The sequence below is a fragment of the Oncorhynchus mykiss genome, chromosome 10, assembly GCF_013265735.2.
Source record: "Oncorhynchus mykiss isolate Arlee chromosome 10, USDA_OmykA_1.1, whole genome shotgun sequence".
Taxonomy (NCBI): Eukaryota; Metazoa; Chordata; class Actinopteri; order Salmoniformes; family Salmonidae; genus Oncorhynchus; species Oncorhynchus mykiss.
In genome coordinates this window covers 46,507,841-46,520,623 of record NC_048574.1, presented here as the reverse complement: position 1 = coordinate 46,520,623, position 12,783 = coordinate 46,507,841, and the positions used below count along the sequence as shown (strand labels likewise).

Here is a 12,783-nt window from a genome sequence, read left to right as displayed (position 1 = left end):
GGGTAGGTTGTATTCTCTGTCCGGACCTGAGACCAAAGCTATGGAGGAGTCTCTAGCCACTGGGGCCGTCCATCGGTTTGCATCTCCTGCTGACGCAAGGTTTTCTTTGTGGAGACGGACAAGACCCTGCGTCCGTGCATTTACTACCGGGGACTTAACAACCTTACTGTCAAGAATCATTACCCCCTACCTCTCCTCAGCGTTTGAACCTCTTCAGGGGGGCTCCATATTTTGAAGTTGGACCTTCGAAATGCCTACCACCTGGCTCGGATACGTGAGGGGGATGAGTGGAAGACAGCCTTCAACACAGCCAGTGGACATTATGAGTACCAGGTCATGCCATTTTGACTCAGCAATGCCCCCGCCTTTTTTTCCAGGTTTTGGTCAATGATGCGCTTCGGGAAATGCTAAACCGATTTTGTGTTCATGTACCTTGACGACATCCTGTTGTTTTTTTCCCCCAATCTGCCCAAGAACATGTTCTTCGTGCCAAACAGGTCTTTCAGCACTTCCTGAAAAACCAATTGTTTGTGAAAGCTGAGAAGTGTGAGTTCCACCGCTCTACTATCGCCTTTCTGGGATATGCAATTGCTGAGGGCGATGTTCAGATGGATCCTGGACAGGTGAAAGCAGTGGTGGATTGGCCTCAATCAACATCCAGGGTGTGGTTGCAACGGTTTCTTGGTTTTGTTAACTTCTACTGCTGTTTCATTTGGGACTACAGCACCCTGGCGGGCACCCTCTTGGCACTCACCTCTCCCAAGGTACTGTTCAAATGGTCTCCAGCTGTCGACAAAGCCTTTGACCTGCAGCATCGGTTCACAACCGCACCCATCCTTATCCATCTGGAACCCTCGCGTCAATTTGTGATGGAAGTTGATGCTTCGGGTGTTGGAGTGGGGGCCATCCTGTCCCAGCGATCTGCCCAGGACCAGAAGCTTCATCCCTGTGCCTTCCTGTCCCATCGTCTCAATCCTGCAAAGAGGAACTATGATGTAGGCAACCGAGAACTCCTGGCAGTTAAGATGGCGTTGGAAGTGTGGAGGCACTAGCTGGAAAGAGCAGAACAGCCATTCTTGGTCTGGACTGACCATAACTTGGAATATCTCCGTACAGCCAAGAGCCTCAACTCCAGGCAGGCCCGGTGGGCCCTCCTGTTTACCAGATTAAACTTCACAATTTCTTACCACCCAGGGTAAAAAAGAAAATGTGAAGCTTGACGCTCTCTCCCGCCTATACAGTTCCTCTGCCACACCATCGACCTCCAAAACCATTCTCTACCTCATGCCTTGCTGCCACTGTGGATTGGGGTATTGAGAACCTGGTTCACAACACGCCCAGCCTGGATCTGAAGGTGGCCCGGCTAACCGGCTGTTTGTCCCTAACCCATTCCGGTCCCGGGTTCTGGAATGGGCTCTGTCATCCAGGGTCCCGTCGTACACTAGCCTTCCTCCGACGTTTCTGGTGGCCCACCATGGTTCCTGACGTCTCTGCCTTCATCGCCGTGTGCTCAGAACAAGACTCCACGGCAAGCTCCTTCAGCCTCTACAGGTCCCTGGTCTCATAGATCTCTGGACTTTGTCACTGGGCTCCCTCCGTCTGATGGCAACACTGTCATTCTGACAGTTGTCAATCGGTTCTCCAAGGCCGCCCGTTTCATCCCTCCACCCCAAACTACCTTCTGCCAAGGAGACGGCCCAGCTTATGATGCAGCATGTCTTCCGGATCCATGGACTCCCAGTAGACATGGTCTTCGATCGGGGTTCTCGTCTCAGTTCTGGAAAGCATTCTGCACCCTTATTGGGTCGTCGGCCAGCCTGTCATCCGGATTCGATCCCCAAACTAACGGTTAGTTGGAGCGAACCAACCAAGACCTGGAAACCACCCTGAGATGCCTGGTCTCAACCAATCCCACTACCTGGAGCCGACAACTGGTTTGGGTGGCGTATGCCCCGAACACCTTTCCCAGTTCTGCCACTGGACTCTCTCCATTAGAGTGCTCCATGGGGTGTCAGCCTCCACTCTTCCCGGCACAAGAACAAGAGGTCATCGTACCCTCGGCCCACCTGGTACTGTCACGCCCTGATCAGTTTCACCTGTCCTCGTTATTGTCTCCACCCCCTCCAGATGTTGCTTGTTTTCCCCAGTGTATTTATCCCTGTTTTTCTGTCTCTCTGTGCCAGTTCGTCTTGTATGTTCCAAGTCAACCAGATTTATTTCCCCCCCCCCGTACTCCTGCCTTTGCTATGCTATTCCCTTTTCTAGTCCTCCCGGTTTTGACCCCTGCCTGTTCTGGACTCTGTACCCACCTGCCTTGACCATGAGCCTTTCTGCCACTCTGTACCTCCTGGACTCTGCTCTGGTTTTGACCTTTTTGCCTGTCCACGACATTCTATTGCCTACTCCTTTTGGATTAATAAACATTAAGAATCCAACCATCTGCCTCCTGTGTCTGGGTCTCGCCTTGTGTCATGAGAATAGGGGGCAAATACTGAAACAAAGGCTATTTTCTTTAAACAGAAAGGTGTTTGACGCTTTGAGTAATTACTTTTGTCCTTTGGAAGGCCTTTTATTCATCAGATAAGCTTTTTATTCAGTGGGGTGGTAAAGGCCATGTGGTTTGGGAGACCTAGTTCCCCACCGATCATTAAGGAACAGATGCCATGATGGAAAACTTGTGGCAGACAAGTCGAACATGAGCGTGACATGTGTTAAACAGGCGCATCCACATAACGCTGAGGTCTGACAAGATGATGGGCAGACTCAATCATTATTACTTTCCCTTAAGCCTGTGATGAATATTCAGTACTGCTCTTTTTAAAAGACAAATGTCAGGATGCAAATGGTTTGAACAGATTGTCAGTGGTCAACACATCCAATAGTATAATAATCTGCATGCCATTGTCAAGTATTTATAAGCTTTTACTGAGATTTGATAATCGGCTTGATAGATATGAGAGGAAAGATCACGTAGACTAAGCATGGACCAAATGCATGCTAATTTTTAAATGAGGACTCAGTTCCCACAATGTGTTATCACAAGCTCCGAGCTGGGTAAGGATTACATGATACATCTAAATGTGGACCTGTATCACATTAAATGGATACTAAAATTAATTGAATAATTCATGAATCCTACACACTTTCAGAAAGTTCTCTTTCAGTCACTGGTACTTCTCACTTTCATACACCCCAGCCCATCCCATCTTACAAAGGTGCCAAAGAGAGCGAGTAAGGCCTGGGGAGGGACATGCCAGGGGGGTGCCTCCCCCCCCCCCCTTAATTACCCTACAGAACCGTGCGGACCACAGGGGCTGGGTTAATCACTTTAGAGGCCCGGGGGAGAGATGGGAAGTAGACAGTAGCGTGACAGCCGGGGGAGCACTGGCACGACTAATCTCGTTAGACCAGGGAAAAAGGGGGACGCCATCGCTCCTACTAGGCTGAGAAAAAAATGTTTTTCCCAGGAATGAGTTCACCTGTATGGTAACACAGAAAAGTTGGCCTTTTGATGCCTATTAGAATTAGACAATTACACTTGGCACATACAAATGTTTTTTTTTTTTATCCTGGGCATCACTTATTGATGATGCATGAAAAGAAATCGGCGACAGTGGCGTTGCATGAGATCCTCTTTCATGCCATAGTAAAGCAGCCCTTTTAAACCCAGCGTAACCAGCCTCTCTAACAGTGAGAAGATGAGAAGGGCTGCTGTTAGAAGGATAGAGCTTACTTCATCAGCTATTGTAAGCGCACCCGAGTTCAACCTTAATGTAAACCTTTGCAGGCGGGATAAGAATGGGATGCTCTCTATAAAAATATAACCTGCTGGGTAATCCGGCAGATGGCCACAACAACGGACACTAATAGAGGGGCTGGCCACTGCAGAGGTAACAGGGAACGTCCGATCACCAGCCACTCTCCGGCCTGGGAGATTTGAAATCAAGATTCGTCACTCCCCTTAGCAACACTGGGAAACTGAGCAGTCAATTTGCATCCATCAAGTTTCTACTTAATCTCACACTCCACTTCTCTCCATTCTCTCCTTTTTGTAATCTTTCTATTTGTTGTAGGGATTAAGTAGAGTGGTAAAACAGTGATTTGATGATCTTTCCAAGGTTGTGTGCACCCCTTAAACCACAAACAAGCTGAGGCATTCTGGGAGTCACCCTCTTTGAAGACAGCGCTCGGGGAACTGTGTGAAACTTTTGATGCAGTTGAAGCTCTGGGGAATTTTATTCCATCTATGGTCTGGTTTGCTCTGAACTGGTCTGGGAAAATATAAACTATAATAAACATTGGTTACCCAATGGTTGTCTTTTTCCATCATATAATTTTTGCCAAATTCAGTTATTCAATATCAGATTTGACTAAATATTAAATTCTTTCTGATGTTCTTACTGAATTTGAATCCATTCAGAGTTATCGGTTTTGTGGGTTGCAATAGCACAGAAATTGGGCTATTATGCAAACATATAAAATATCTACATTTGCCCTTGTCAAACAAACATTTATCCCCACTATTCCATTTGTACGAAAGACGCCTTGTATGGAATTCATGCACAGGTGTCACAGCAGTGCATCTAGTCAAATAGGAGCCTGTCCATACAGTATATTAGAGACCTCATGCAGTATGAAGTCCTTGACTTGTTTGAGGTCTATTTAAGGTAATCTACTCACATTGTCACCCTGTCACTCTTCATTCAACATTTCAGCATGATGAAAACGTTTGCAGTTTGTTGATAGCTAGAAATCTAGAATTTATTTTTATTTTCGAATCTCAAAAATGAATCATTCAAATAGTGAGCATTAAACGTGAGCACAGTGCCACTCAGTGGACAGCTTGCTGATCTGCATATCATATTAAATGTATTTCTGGAATACATGTGAAGAGACATGTTTACATTGACAAGCAATTCATAATTATTGTCACTGGTTGCATCTTAAATACAGTCGGGCTGGAACGTACCCGCTATGTCTGTTCAGAGCCAGTCTAAGCTACAGAGAGAACCTCAAGCCTTTCTAATGGTTTCTAAATCCAGATCAAATCATAAATGAGGTTAGTGACATTGAGAATACAGTGTTGGTGATCTATGTCAGATGAAATGGTAACGTTGGCGTCTGATAAAGAGAGATTAGACAGCTCTGTATGGAAAAGGGAAATTCACTACTTGGTTATTTGGTCCGTGTACCTTTGAGTGATTTCAGCTGAATCTCAGTTCATCAGGACACTAATTTTCCTTCAATTCATGTCCTGTCCACTCACCTACAGGACTTACACTAAAATGCAAGTGGATTCTCAGCCTATACCCACTTAATGCATACTGAAAATATGACTCCCATAATTCATCTGTACTGCATCATCACCATTGTGGGATAGCTGGGCTGGAGGAGTGATGTGTCCATGGTGTGAGGTCACTGTAAAGGACGGGGTCAGGGTCAGTCGGACCAGTCGTTCTCTTCCAGTTCGGAGTCGTCCTCCGAGTCGCTGTACTCCACTGCGATGCGACGGGACAGGATGGTGGCCACATCGTTCCCCACAGGCTCCCGCTTAGCCTGCTGCTCCTGCTGCTCCTGCACCTTTTTCAACTGGATGCCTGAGGAACACAAACACACACACAGTCTAAACTCATTTGCACTGTTTAAACAACTCTGCCATCTCCAGAAGAAGAGTAAACGTCTGGATACAAAAAAACGCACCCATGCGAATAGCTGACAGAAGGTCACTTCGAGGCTGGGTGTCCTGTCTCTTCCCATCACTGAGTCCTGCCAGTTGGGGTGGGGCAGGGGGTACTGGTGGTGGAGGGGGACCTGGGGGAGGTGGAATCATACGAGGTCCTGGGGGAGGTAGGGGTGGGAGACCATAGCCTGTGGCCCCTGTCCTAGATCCAGTAAGGGGGGTGGGGGATACCATGGGAGAGCCAAAGGCTGTCTGTGCGGATGGGATAAGAGGGGCTGGGGGAGGGGGTGGTGGTCCGGAACTGGCATAGTACTCCATTATACTGAGAGAGAGAAAGTCAGAGAGAAGGTTTTCAGTTTCTGAACGCAGAATTTGAGCTAACAACACATTGGTATTTACAAATCAGAGAGTTACTAATCTGCTTTCCTGATTTCTTGTACTTAGAGTTGTTACAAAAACAGTACCTGTAGTCCGCAGGTGGAAGCGTCATAGTGCCATTTATTCTCTCAGTGGAGCGATGCAGAGGTGGGGAGTGGTGTGTGCGGTTGAGAGTCCCTTCTCTGTAACTGACTCCGATGCTGTGGTACTCATGCTCTACAGACTCGTGAATGTCTGCAGGCGGGTAGGGGTGAGCCAGGGCATGGTTGGATGCAGAATGTGGAAGGCCTGGAGCAGTTGGGTAGTCTGGCAGGTCATGACCATATCTAAACAACAAAAAAGTAATTGTGATGAACTCTTTACACTAACACAAAAAGTTAATATGCCATCTGCAAAACAAATGGGGAAGGAAGCTGATTCAGACGACAATGGTCCTAATCACTGACCTGCTCTCTGGGGAGAGGGAGCCCTCAGACGACACCCCCCGGTGGAGAGAGTGAGGGTGGCGGTGGTCTGGGCGGAGCTCTTTGTCGAACGCCATCATGTTCCACTCCTGACGGCGGTTTCTGGCTTTACGAACCTTCTTCACCTCGCGCTGAAGTGTGCCGTCAACACATCGCTTCTGCTCCTGAGAGAGGAGGAGAGAGAGAGAGGAAAAGAGAGAGAGAGGGGGGCGAGAGAGAAAGAGGTCATTTTGCTGATACTGTAGGTGTGGAGTTATACAGGATATTGTATACACAAGTTGCCCCAAAGAAATGAGTCGTTATTAAGAAGCAAAAAGCCTGAGGCTTTCTGAAAGGGTGACATTAAAAGGCTCTCACGCGTTGTCTTCTTCTCTCCTTCCTCTTGTCCTCCGTGTCCTGCAGCATCTTCTCCTTCCACAGGTCAAAGAAGTAGGATGGGTCCGTGTAGAACTTCATCCCATCGGTGTGGTCATCTCTGTGTCAAAAGAGAGACTAGTTAGCTATTGGTCACAACTGGAGGTTAATGCTCGTCTGGTGGTTGTATCTGTACAGTGTACCTGTAAGCAGAGAGAATGCTGAGAGAAGGAGGCTTGTCGCTGGTGTTGTACATGTCCTCCACAGGGTTGGACGTGCTGCTCTTGGACACCACCTGCTGGTCCTGGACTGTAGAGCTTTTAAATGCCTTGCGCATGTTGATGTCCTGCAGAGAGACTGGAAAGCATTAGAGTGAATGTGAGATTGATAGGAAGATGAACAGGAATAAGAAGATGCTGAGATAGAAAATAATAAGTAGATTATGGGCCAAGCAGAACCAAAGACGAGCAGGAGAACTAATGACTTAGTTGTCTTTCAACATTAGAGAGAATTATTATTTTTTTTTCTTATTCCCTGACCCCAAACTGACCCTCCTCCACAGTGGAATCCAGCTGGGTGACCTTGACAGCCAAGCGGTCGATGCGGTCTTGGAGACCGTTGGCACGCACATAAAATGTGTTAGCCTCACTAAAAAGCTCTCCAAAGACATCCTCCGCATGTTTACCTGAGTTATGAAGAAAGAGAGGAGCCAAGGACAAATTCACTTTTTTTTAACCAAATCTCTATTTTTGATGTAAGTGAAGTGTCCAGACACTATTTTTTTTACAATTTCACTTGGTTTTGAGAAACTTGCCCCACCACCAGTAGACTTCCTCATTGCTATTTCTGCAGTTTGGGGGCTACGGATAAACATTAACAAAGGCTCCAAAAACACCCAAATTACATCCTTTTACAAATTGAAAAGCTCTCAGTATAGTGATGCAAGTCTTTAGATGTTGTACACATGAAAATGTGTAATTTGGAACTTTATCCGCAACATTGTTTTCAATTTTGTTGGACTCGAGCGATACTTTTCCATGTGCAACAGTGCGTAGTGCAGTTTCGCGGGGCCCGCCAGGTCTATCTATATATTTTTTTGTAGGATTATTTATTAACATTTGGTCATGTGGCAGAGAGCACAAATTTCTGTTTTATAGCTAATCTCATGCTATTTTACGCAGTTTGCCATCAAAATAGTGCAGTTTTAAAGCTAATTTCCTGTAGTAGTAATAATCATTAAAAAAAAAAAATGTCTTATGACATGTTGATATGCTATCTGGGGGGCCTAACCTCCGGGTTTTTAGGTTGGGCAGTGGTATAAGTACTACTTAAGTCCTTTTGGGGGTATCTGTACTTTAGTATTTATATTTTTGACAACTTTTACTTTACTACATTCCTATAGAAATAATGTACTTTTTACTCCATACATTCTCCCTGACACCCAAAAGTACTCGTTACATTTTGAATGCCCTTGGTCATCCCCCCTACTGCTTCTGATCTGGAGGACTCACTAAACACAAATGTTTCATTTGTAAATGAGGTCTGAGTGTTGGAGTGTACCCATGGCCCTCCATAAATAACTAAAACAAGAAAATTGTGCAGTCCGATTTGCTAAATTTGAGGAATTTGAAATGATTTATACTTTTACTTTTGATACTGCAGTATATTTAAAACCAAATACTTTTAGTATTTTACTGGGTGACTTAACATTTTCTGTTTAAATGTATCTTTACTTTTACTCAAGTATGACAATTGGGTACTTTTTCCACCACTGAGGGTGGTTTCTCAAAACCAAGTGAAATCGCAAAAAAAAATGTCTGGACACTTTGATAAGATGCAATTTACATTAAAAAATGTTTTTAGATTTGGTAAAAACATTTGAACATGTCCTTTAATACAGACATTCACCTGTGTCTAAATGCTCAGACAAAGTCATTGGCGAGGTACATGTCGTAGTACACAGAAAAGAGCAAAGAGATTTGTTGAGGTCAAGTTGAACAGACAGGAGTAACGTAGTGATGGAGATTTGCACATGTCTGATGGGCCGGGAAACCAACCAAATGATTGAGATTTGCACATTTCAAACACTGAGTGAAGAGCATGTGATTGTGAAATCTGTCTCCATACTCTTTCTCTACCTCCGTCCCTCCCTCACTCACTCTCTCCTTTATCTGTTACACTAAGCTCTACATTAAGCTCTAATCTCCAGTGACTTCATAAAACCCCACCCCACACAAACAAACACACACAAACAGCATGCAGATACACACACTGTAATGTGGGTATATAGGACAGATGTCTGGTAAATTCTCCTACTCTAATTCTCTCTCTTACTCCCTCCCCACACTCAAACACACATGCATGCACACACAGACTTACACACACATCTGTCAATATAAAATGTATTTTACCAAATAGAATTGAATCAATAAAAACACTTAAATGTACCAACTTAATGCATCTGCCTAAGCTGATCAGTTTTCCAGTGTAACACCGATGGATGAGGCTGTATAGGTCACTGTTCTAGAGTATGCTGGCGTAAGGCTGGTTAAGTGATAGGTGACTGCTTAATGCATATGATGAGGGGTTGTGACTGTGTGGAAGGTATGTCTTACTTAGACTGCTGAGCTGGCGTATGATGGCAGAGAGGGTGTTGTTGGTGACACACTCCAGCTCACTGCCAATCCCCTCGGGCAGCCCCCCTCGACAGAGGTGCCGGGGCTCTATGTTCCTCTTGACCAGGGGCATGACCTCCCCTCACACCGCGCCACACACCACCTGCTGGGACACACAGCCGCTGACAATGACAGCCACGTTCCGCACAGACAGACACAAACAATCAATTCAGACCAGATTAAATCATGAGGCAGAGACAATCGACCCAAACCTCTCCGGATTACATTACTAACCAAATCCCACTCGTCTTACGTAATGCCATCAGGACACATACAGGTTTCATCAGGCCACAAACTACTCTTTACTTCACCCCACTGGCCTTTCATTTCATTCATGGAAAATTCATTAGAGGCAATTCATTGTATTACTCAACACCCCTTCAATCAAGACTTGTTTCCAGACCTATAACTGCATGAAAAGAGTTGCAGATAGCATTCCATCACAAGAGAGTCCCACTGAGTGACTATAGGCTCAAACTATGCTTATTGTAAACAACCAGGAATCAAAACCCATTTCTGGGCATTTCAAGATTGTGTTGTTCAACAAGGCTAAAGCCCACTATACCTCTGGGAGACGCAGGTTTTAGCATTCAGTCAAGCATACTCAAATCAAATGTATTTATATAACCCTTCTTACATCAGCTGATATCTCAAAGTGCTGTACAGAACCCCAGCCTAAAACCCCAAAACAGCAAGCAATACTCATGCAACTGTTTAATAATTATGCTATTATAAAATTATGATTTGGCTTATCTAAGGGAAGGATATATGTGTTAGGTCTTATTTGACACAAGGACTATGCTAAATTTGAAAGTTAGGTGCCTTTCTGCAAATATTGTGAATGGTGGCACATGCCATAAAGACTGGGATGAAGTTTAGCCATGTTAAAATCCCTAAACAATAGAACAAACAGAATGACATCGATGGCAAGCTTGAGCACACATTTATTAACAAACCTTAAAGGGCAAAGCATCTAACAGCCTTGAGCAATAGATTCCGCACGCAATTACAAGCAAGCATAGCAAGGTTGTCCCAACCAAAAGCTCTGTGGTGATTAGGAGAGACAATAAGTTTAAACTGTGCGAACAGTGAGGGCATTATTGATAGGCCTACTATGTTTCAAACCACTTTAGAGCGATGCCAGATCTTGATACATAGTAATAATTAAGTGCCTGCAACTCCAGGTGGACCGGTTTATTATCAAAGAGCGGTGGTCTGTGACCCGTGACTGAGGGTTTTTAAATAGCATCATCCTAATTGTAGTATATATATATATATATATATATATATATATATAATATACTTAAACAGACATAATAAGGGAGGGAAGACATAGGGATATGGTGAACAACATGATAAAGACGGACCGCTCACCAAAAGTGTCCTTTTAGGAGTATTCAACTGCGGTCCACCGATCGAGTTGCCATCCTGTCCCCTCATCTCACCAGAGCCGGATTCTTTCTGTGAGGAGCAATCTCCTGCACAAATCAGCATCCAGGCTCGGAGATTTAATTAGTAGATTTATTTGTGTCGTCCAATCAGGTTCGCCAAAAACATCCATCATGACAACCATTGGCAGTTTGACAGCACGACGAGTGAGTTATCGGGATAATGACGCAAACACAAGCTTACATTATTTCATAAATTGCATTATTAGGCGTATGCGTCTTTGGTTTAGCCCAGTTATTCTCAAATGTATTATAAACGCTGAAGAATGTGTCTGAATATATTACCACTTTCGGGCCGTCAATGAATAGTTTCAGAAGAGAATGGATGCAGCCAGGGGGTGACAGCTCATGACCCCCCAGCCAACTGCGGGCATCGCAACCCCACGACGGTCACACCCCATTGTCAGACGACCTATTTTCTCACTTGTAGGCCTATGAATTCGTTTTTTGGTACATTCAAGCGTTTTTTGTCTGGCAGCTCTCCAAATAGTTCATCTCAAATTGTCACGATTAGTGAGCTTTGTGATTTAGATGTAATAATTGATTATGACATTTTACAGTTGAATGACAAATTGTTATAAGATTTATTTTTCAATGCATGATCGGCGTTGTTGTTATGGAAACTCCTCCTAAACTCTTATTCTTCTACCAAATTGATATAACCAGTGCAATTCCATATTGCACACAGGTGAGTAATTACCTACGGATGCCGTTCTCCATTTGTTTTCTCTCCTTCTCTTCAGTCCAGCTGGATACTGTCTCTCAGGAGAACCACAGGAGTGGGTTCCAGCCAGGTACCACCTTGTGGTTTGTTTGGGCATAAGCACCACCCTTTCAGATGAGCCCATCCTGACAGATGGCACATGAACCATGGGAGTGGGATGGAGGTCTGGGGGCTTAAAGGCACAGTGATTCTGGCTGCTGTGGCTTTAATGGAGGTCTGTAGATCACAGTACGAAAGACATCATCGGTGCGCTAATGCATGTTCTGATGGCAGGGAGGGGCCTCAATATGAACTCAATGACATAATGGGTTCGCTTTTTGAAGAGTAACATATTGGGGCTTCTGTGATTCAAACAGAGACCTAATCTTTGGCCAGCTCAACCTTATTAACCCTAATACAGTATTTACCCTCAATGACAATGCCACTGTTGACCTCAATGTTTTCACACATCACTATCACTGCACCCATTTCCACCCCCAGCCACTAATACCTCTATTATCCATGACACTGAGCCCCCAGACACTATCACATTTATCTCTTTGTTTTCCCCTGGGATGATTATAGCTAGGTCTGCTATACCACGCCATTACCCCACAATTATCCTAGGGTTCCCTGATTCATTACCAACTCCATGTAGTTTGGGGCTACTAGTTGTGTGTGACTTGTAGCTTGTTTCCAACTGCGTTTTCTATGTTTTGTGTATGTTATTTGTAAGCGGTGCAAAGATTTTCCTCTTGTAGGACAATAAACATGATTCTGAATGATTAGGCCTATAACGGTCTCCCTAATAAGATAGCCTAGCCTAATGCTGAAGATGCATGCTTCAGATGGACACATGGAAGTATGGAATTAAGTCTAAAAATGGGAGGTAAAAACACAATGTAACTTCAATTGTAAAAGCCGCAGTTGGTAAAAGACGTCTAGCTAGACACGCAAACATTCAGCACGGTGGACATTCAACCCCCAGAGTGAATTCTATTCATGTATAGAGATCACAGTGAAGAATGTGTCAGATAAAGAGTGGTAAATGAGGGAGTCATGATATCATGTGATGGGGTTA

General features: G+C 44.7%; 1 protein-coding gene across 6 annotated transcripts; it reads right to left on the bottom strand.

Annotated features, from left to right (window-relative positions):
* Window positions 1–2,537: 2,537 nt before the first annotated feature.
* LOC110534094 (wiskott-Aldrich syndrome protein family member 3-like) lies at window positions 2,538–12,728 on the bottom strand. 6 transcript variants are annotated; one of them, XM_036990500.1, is made up of 9 exons: window positions 11,700–12,728; window positions 9,492–9,657; window positions 7,427–7,561; window positions 7,080–7,233; window positions 6,880–6,997; window positions 6,505–6,686; window positions 6,145–6,384; window positions 5,701–6,002; window positions 2,539–5,597 (listed from the first exon to the last, which is right to left on the bottom strand). In XM_036990500.1, the coding sequence occupies exons 2-9, from the start codon at window positions 9,622–9,624 to the stop codon at window positions 5,440–5,442; spliced, it is 1,422 nt and encodes a 473-aa protein (XP_036846395.1). In that variant the 5' UTR covers window positions 9,625–9,657; window positions 11,700–12,728; the 3' UTR covers window positions 2,539–5,439. The 6 variants fall into 6 exon arrangements, with proteins under 6 accessions (XP_036846398.1, XP_036846396.1, XP_036846395.1 ...); XM_036990499.1 differs by lacking the exon at window positions 11,700–12,728 and adding an exon at window positions 10,926–11,633 and having other exon boundaries at window positions 9,492–9,673; XM_036990498.1 differs by lacking the exon at window positions 11,700–12,728 and adding an exon at window positions 10,926–11,632.
* Between the last annotated feature and the right edge of the window lie 55 nt (window positions 12,729–12,783).

Excerpts from the sequence above, each read along its gene's own strand:
- LOC110534094 (XM_036990500.1), bottom strand. The coding sequence starts at position 9,624 with ATGCCCCTGGTCAAGAGGAACATAGAGCCCCGGCACCTCTGTCGAGGG. Across the intron at positions 7,234-7,426 it reads GGATTCCACTGTGGAGGAGG|TCTCTCTGCAGGACATCAAC; the intron begins GTCAGTTTGGGG and ends AATGCTTTCCAG. Across the intron at positions 6,385-6,504 it reads TCCCTCTCCCCAGAGAGCAG|ATATGGTCATGACCTGCCAG; the intron begins GTCAGTGATTAG and ends TTTGTTGTTTAG.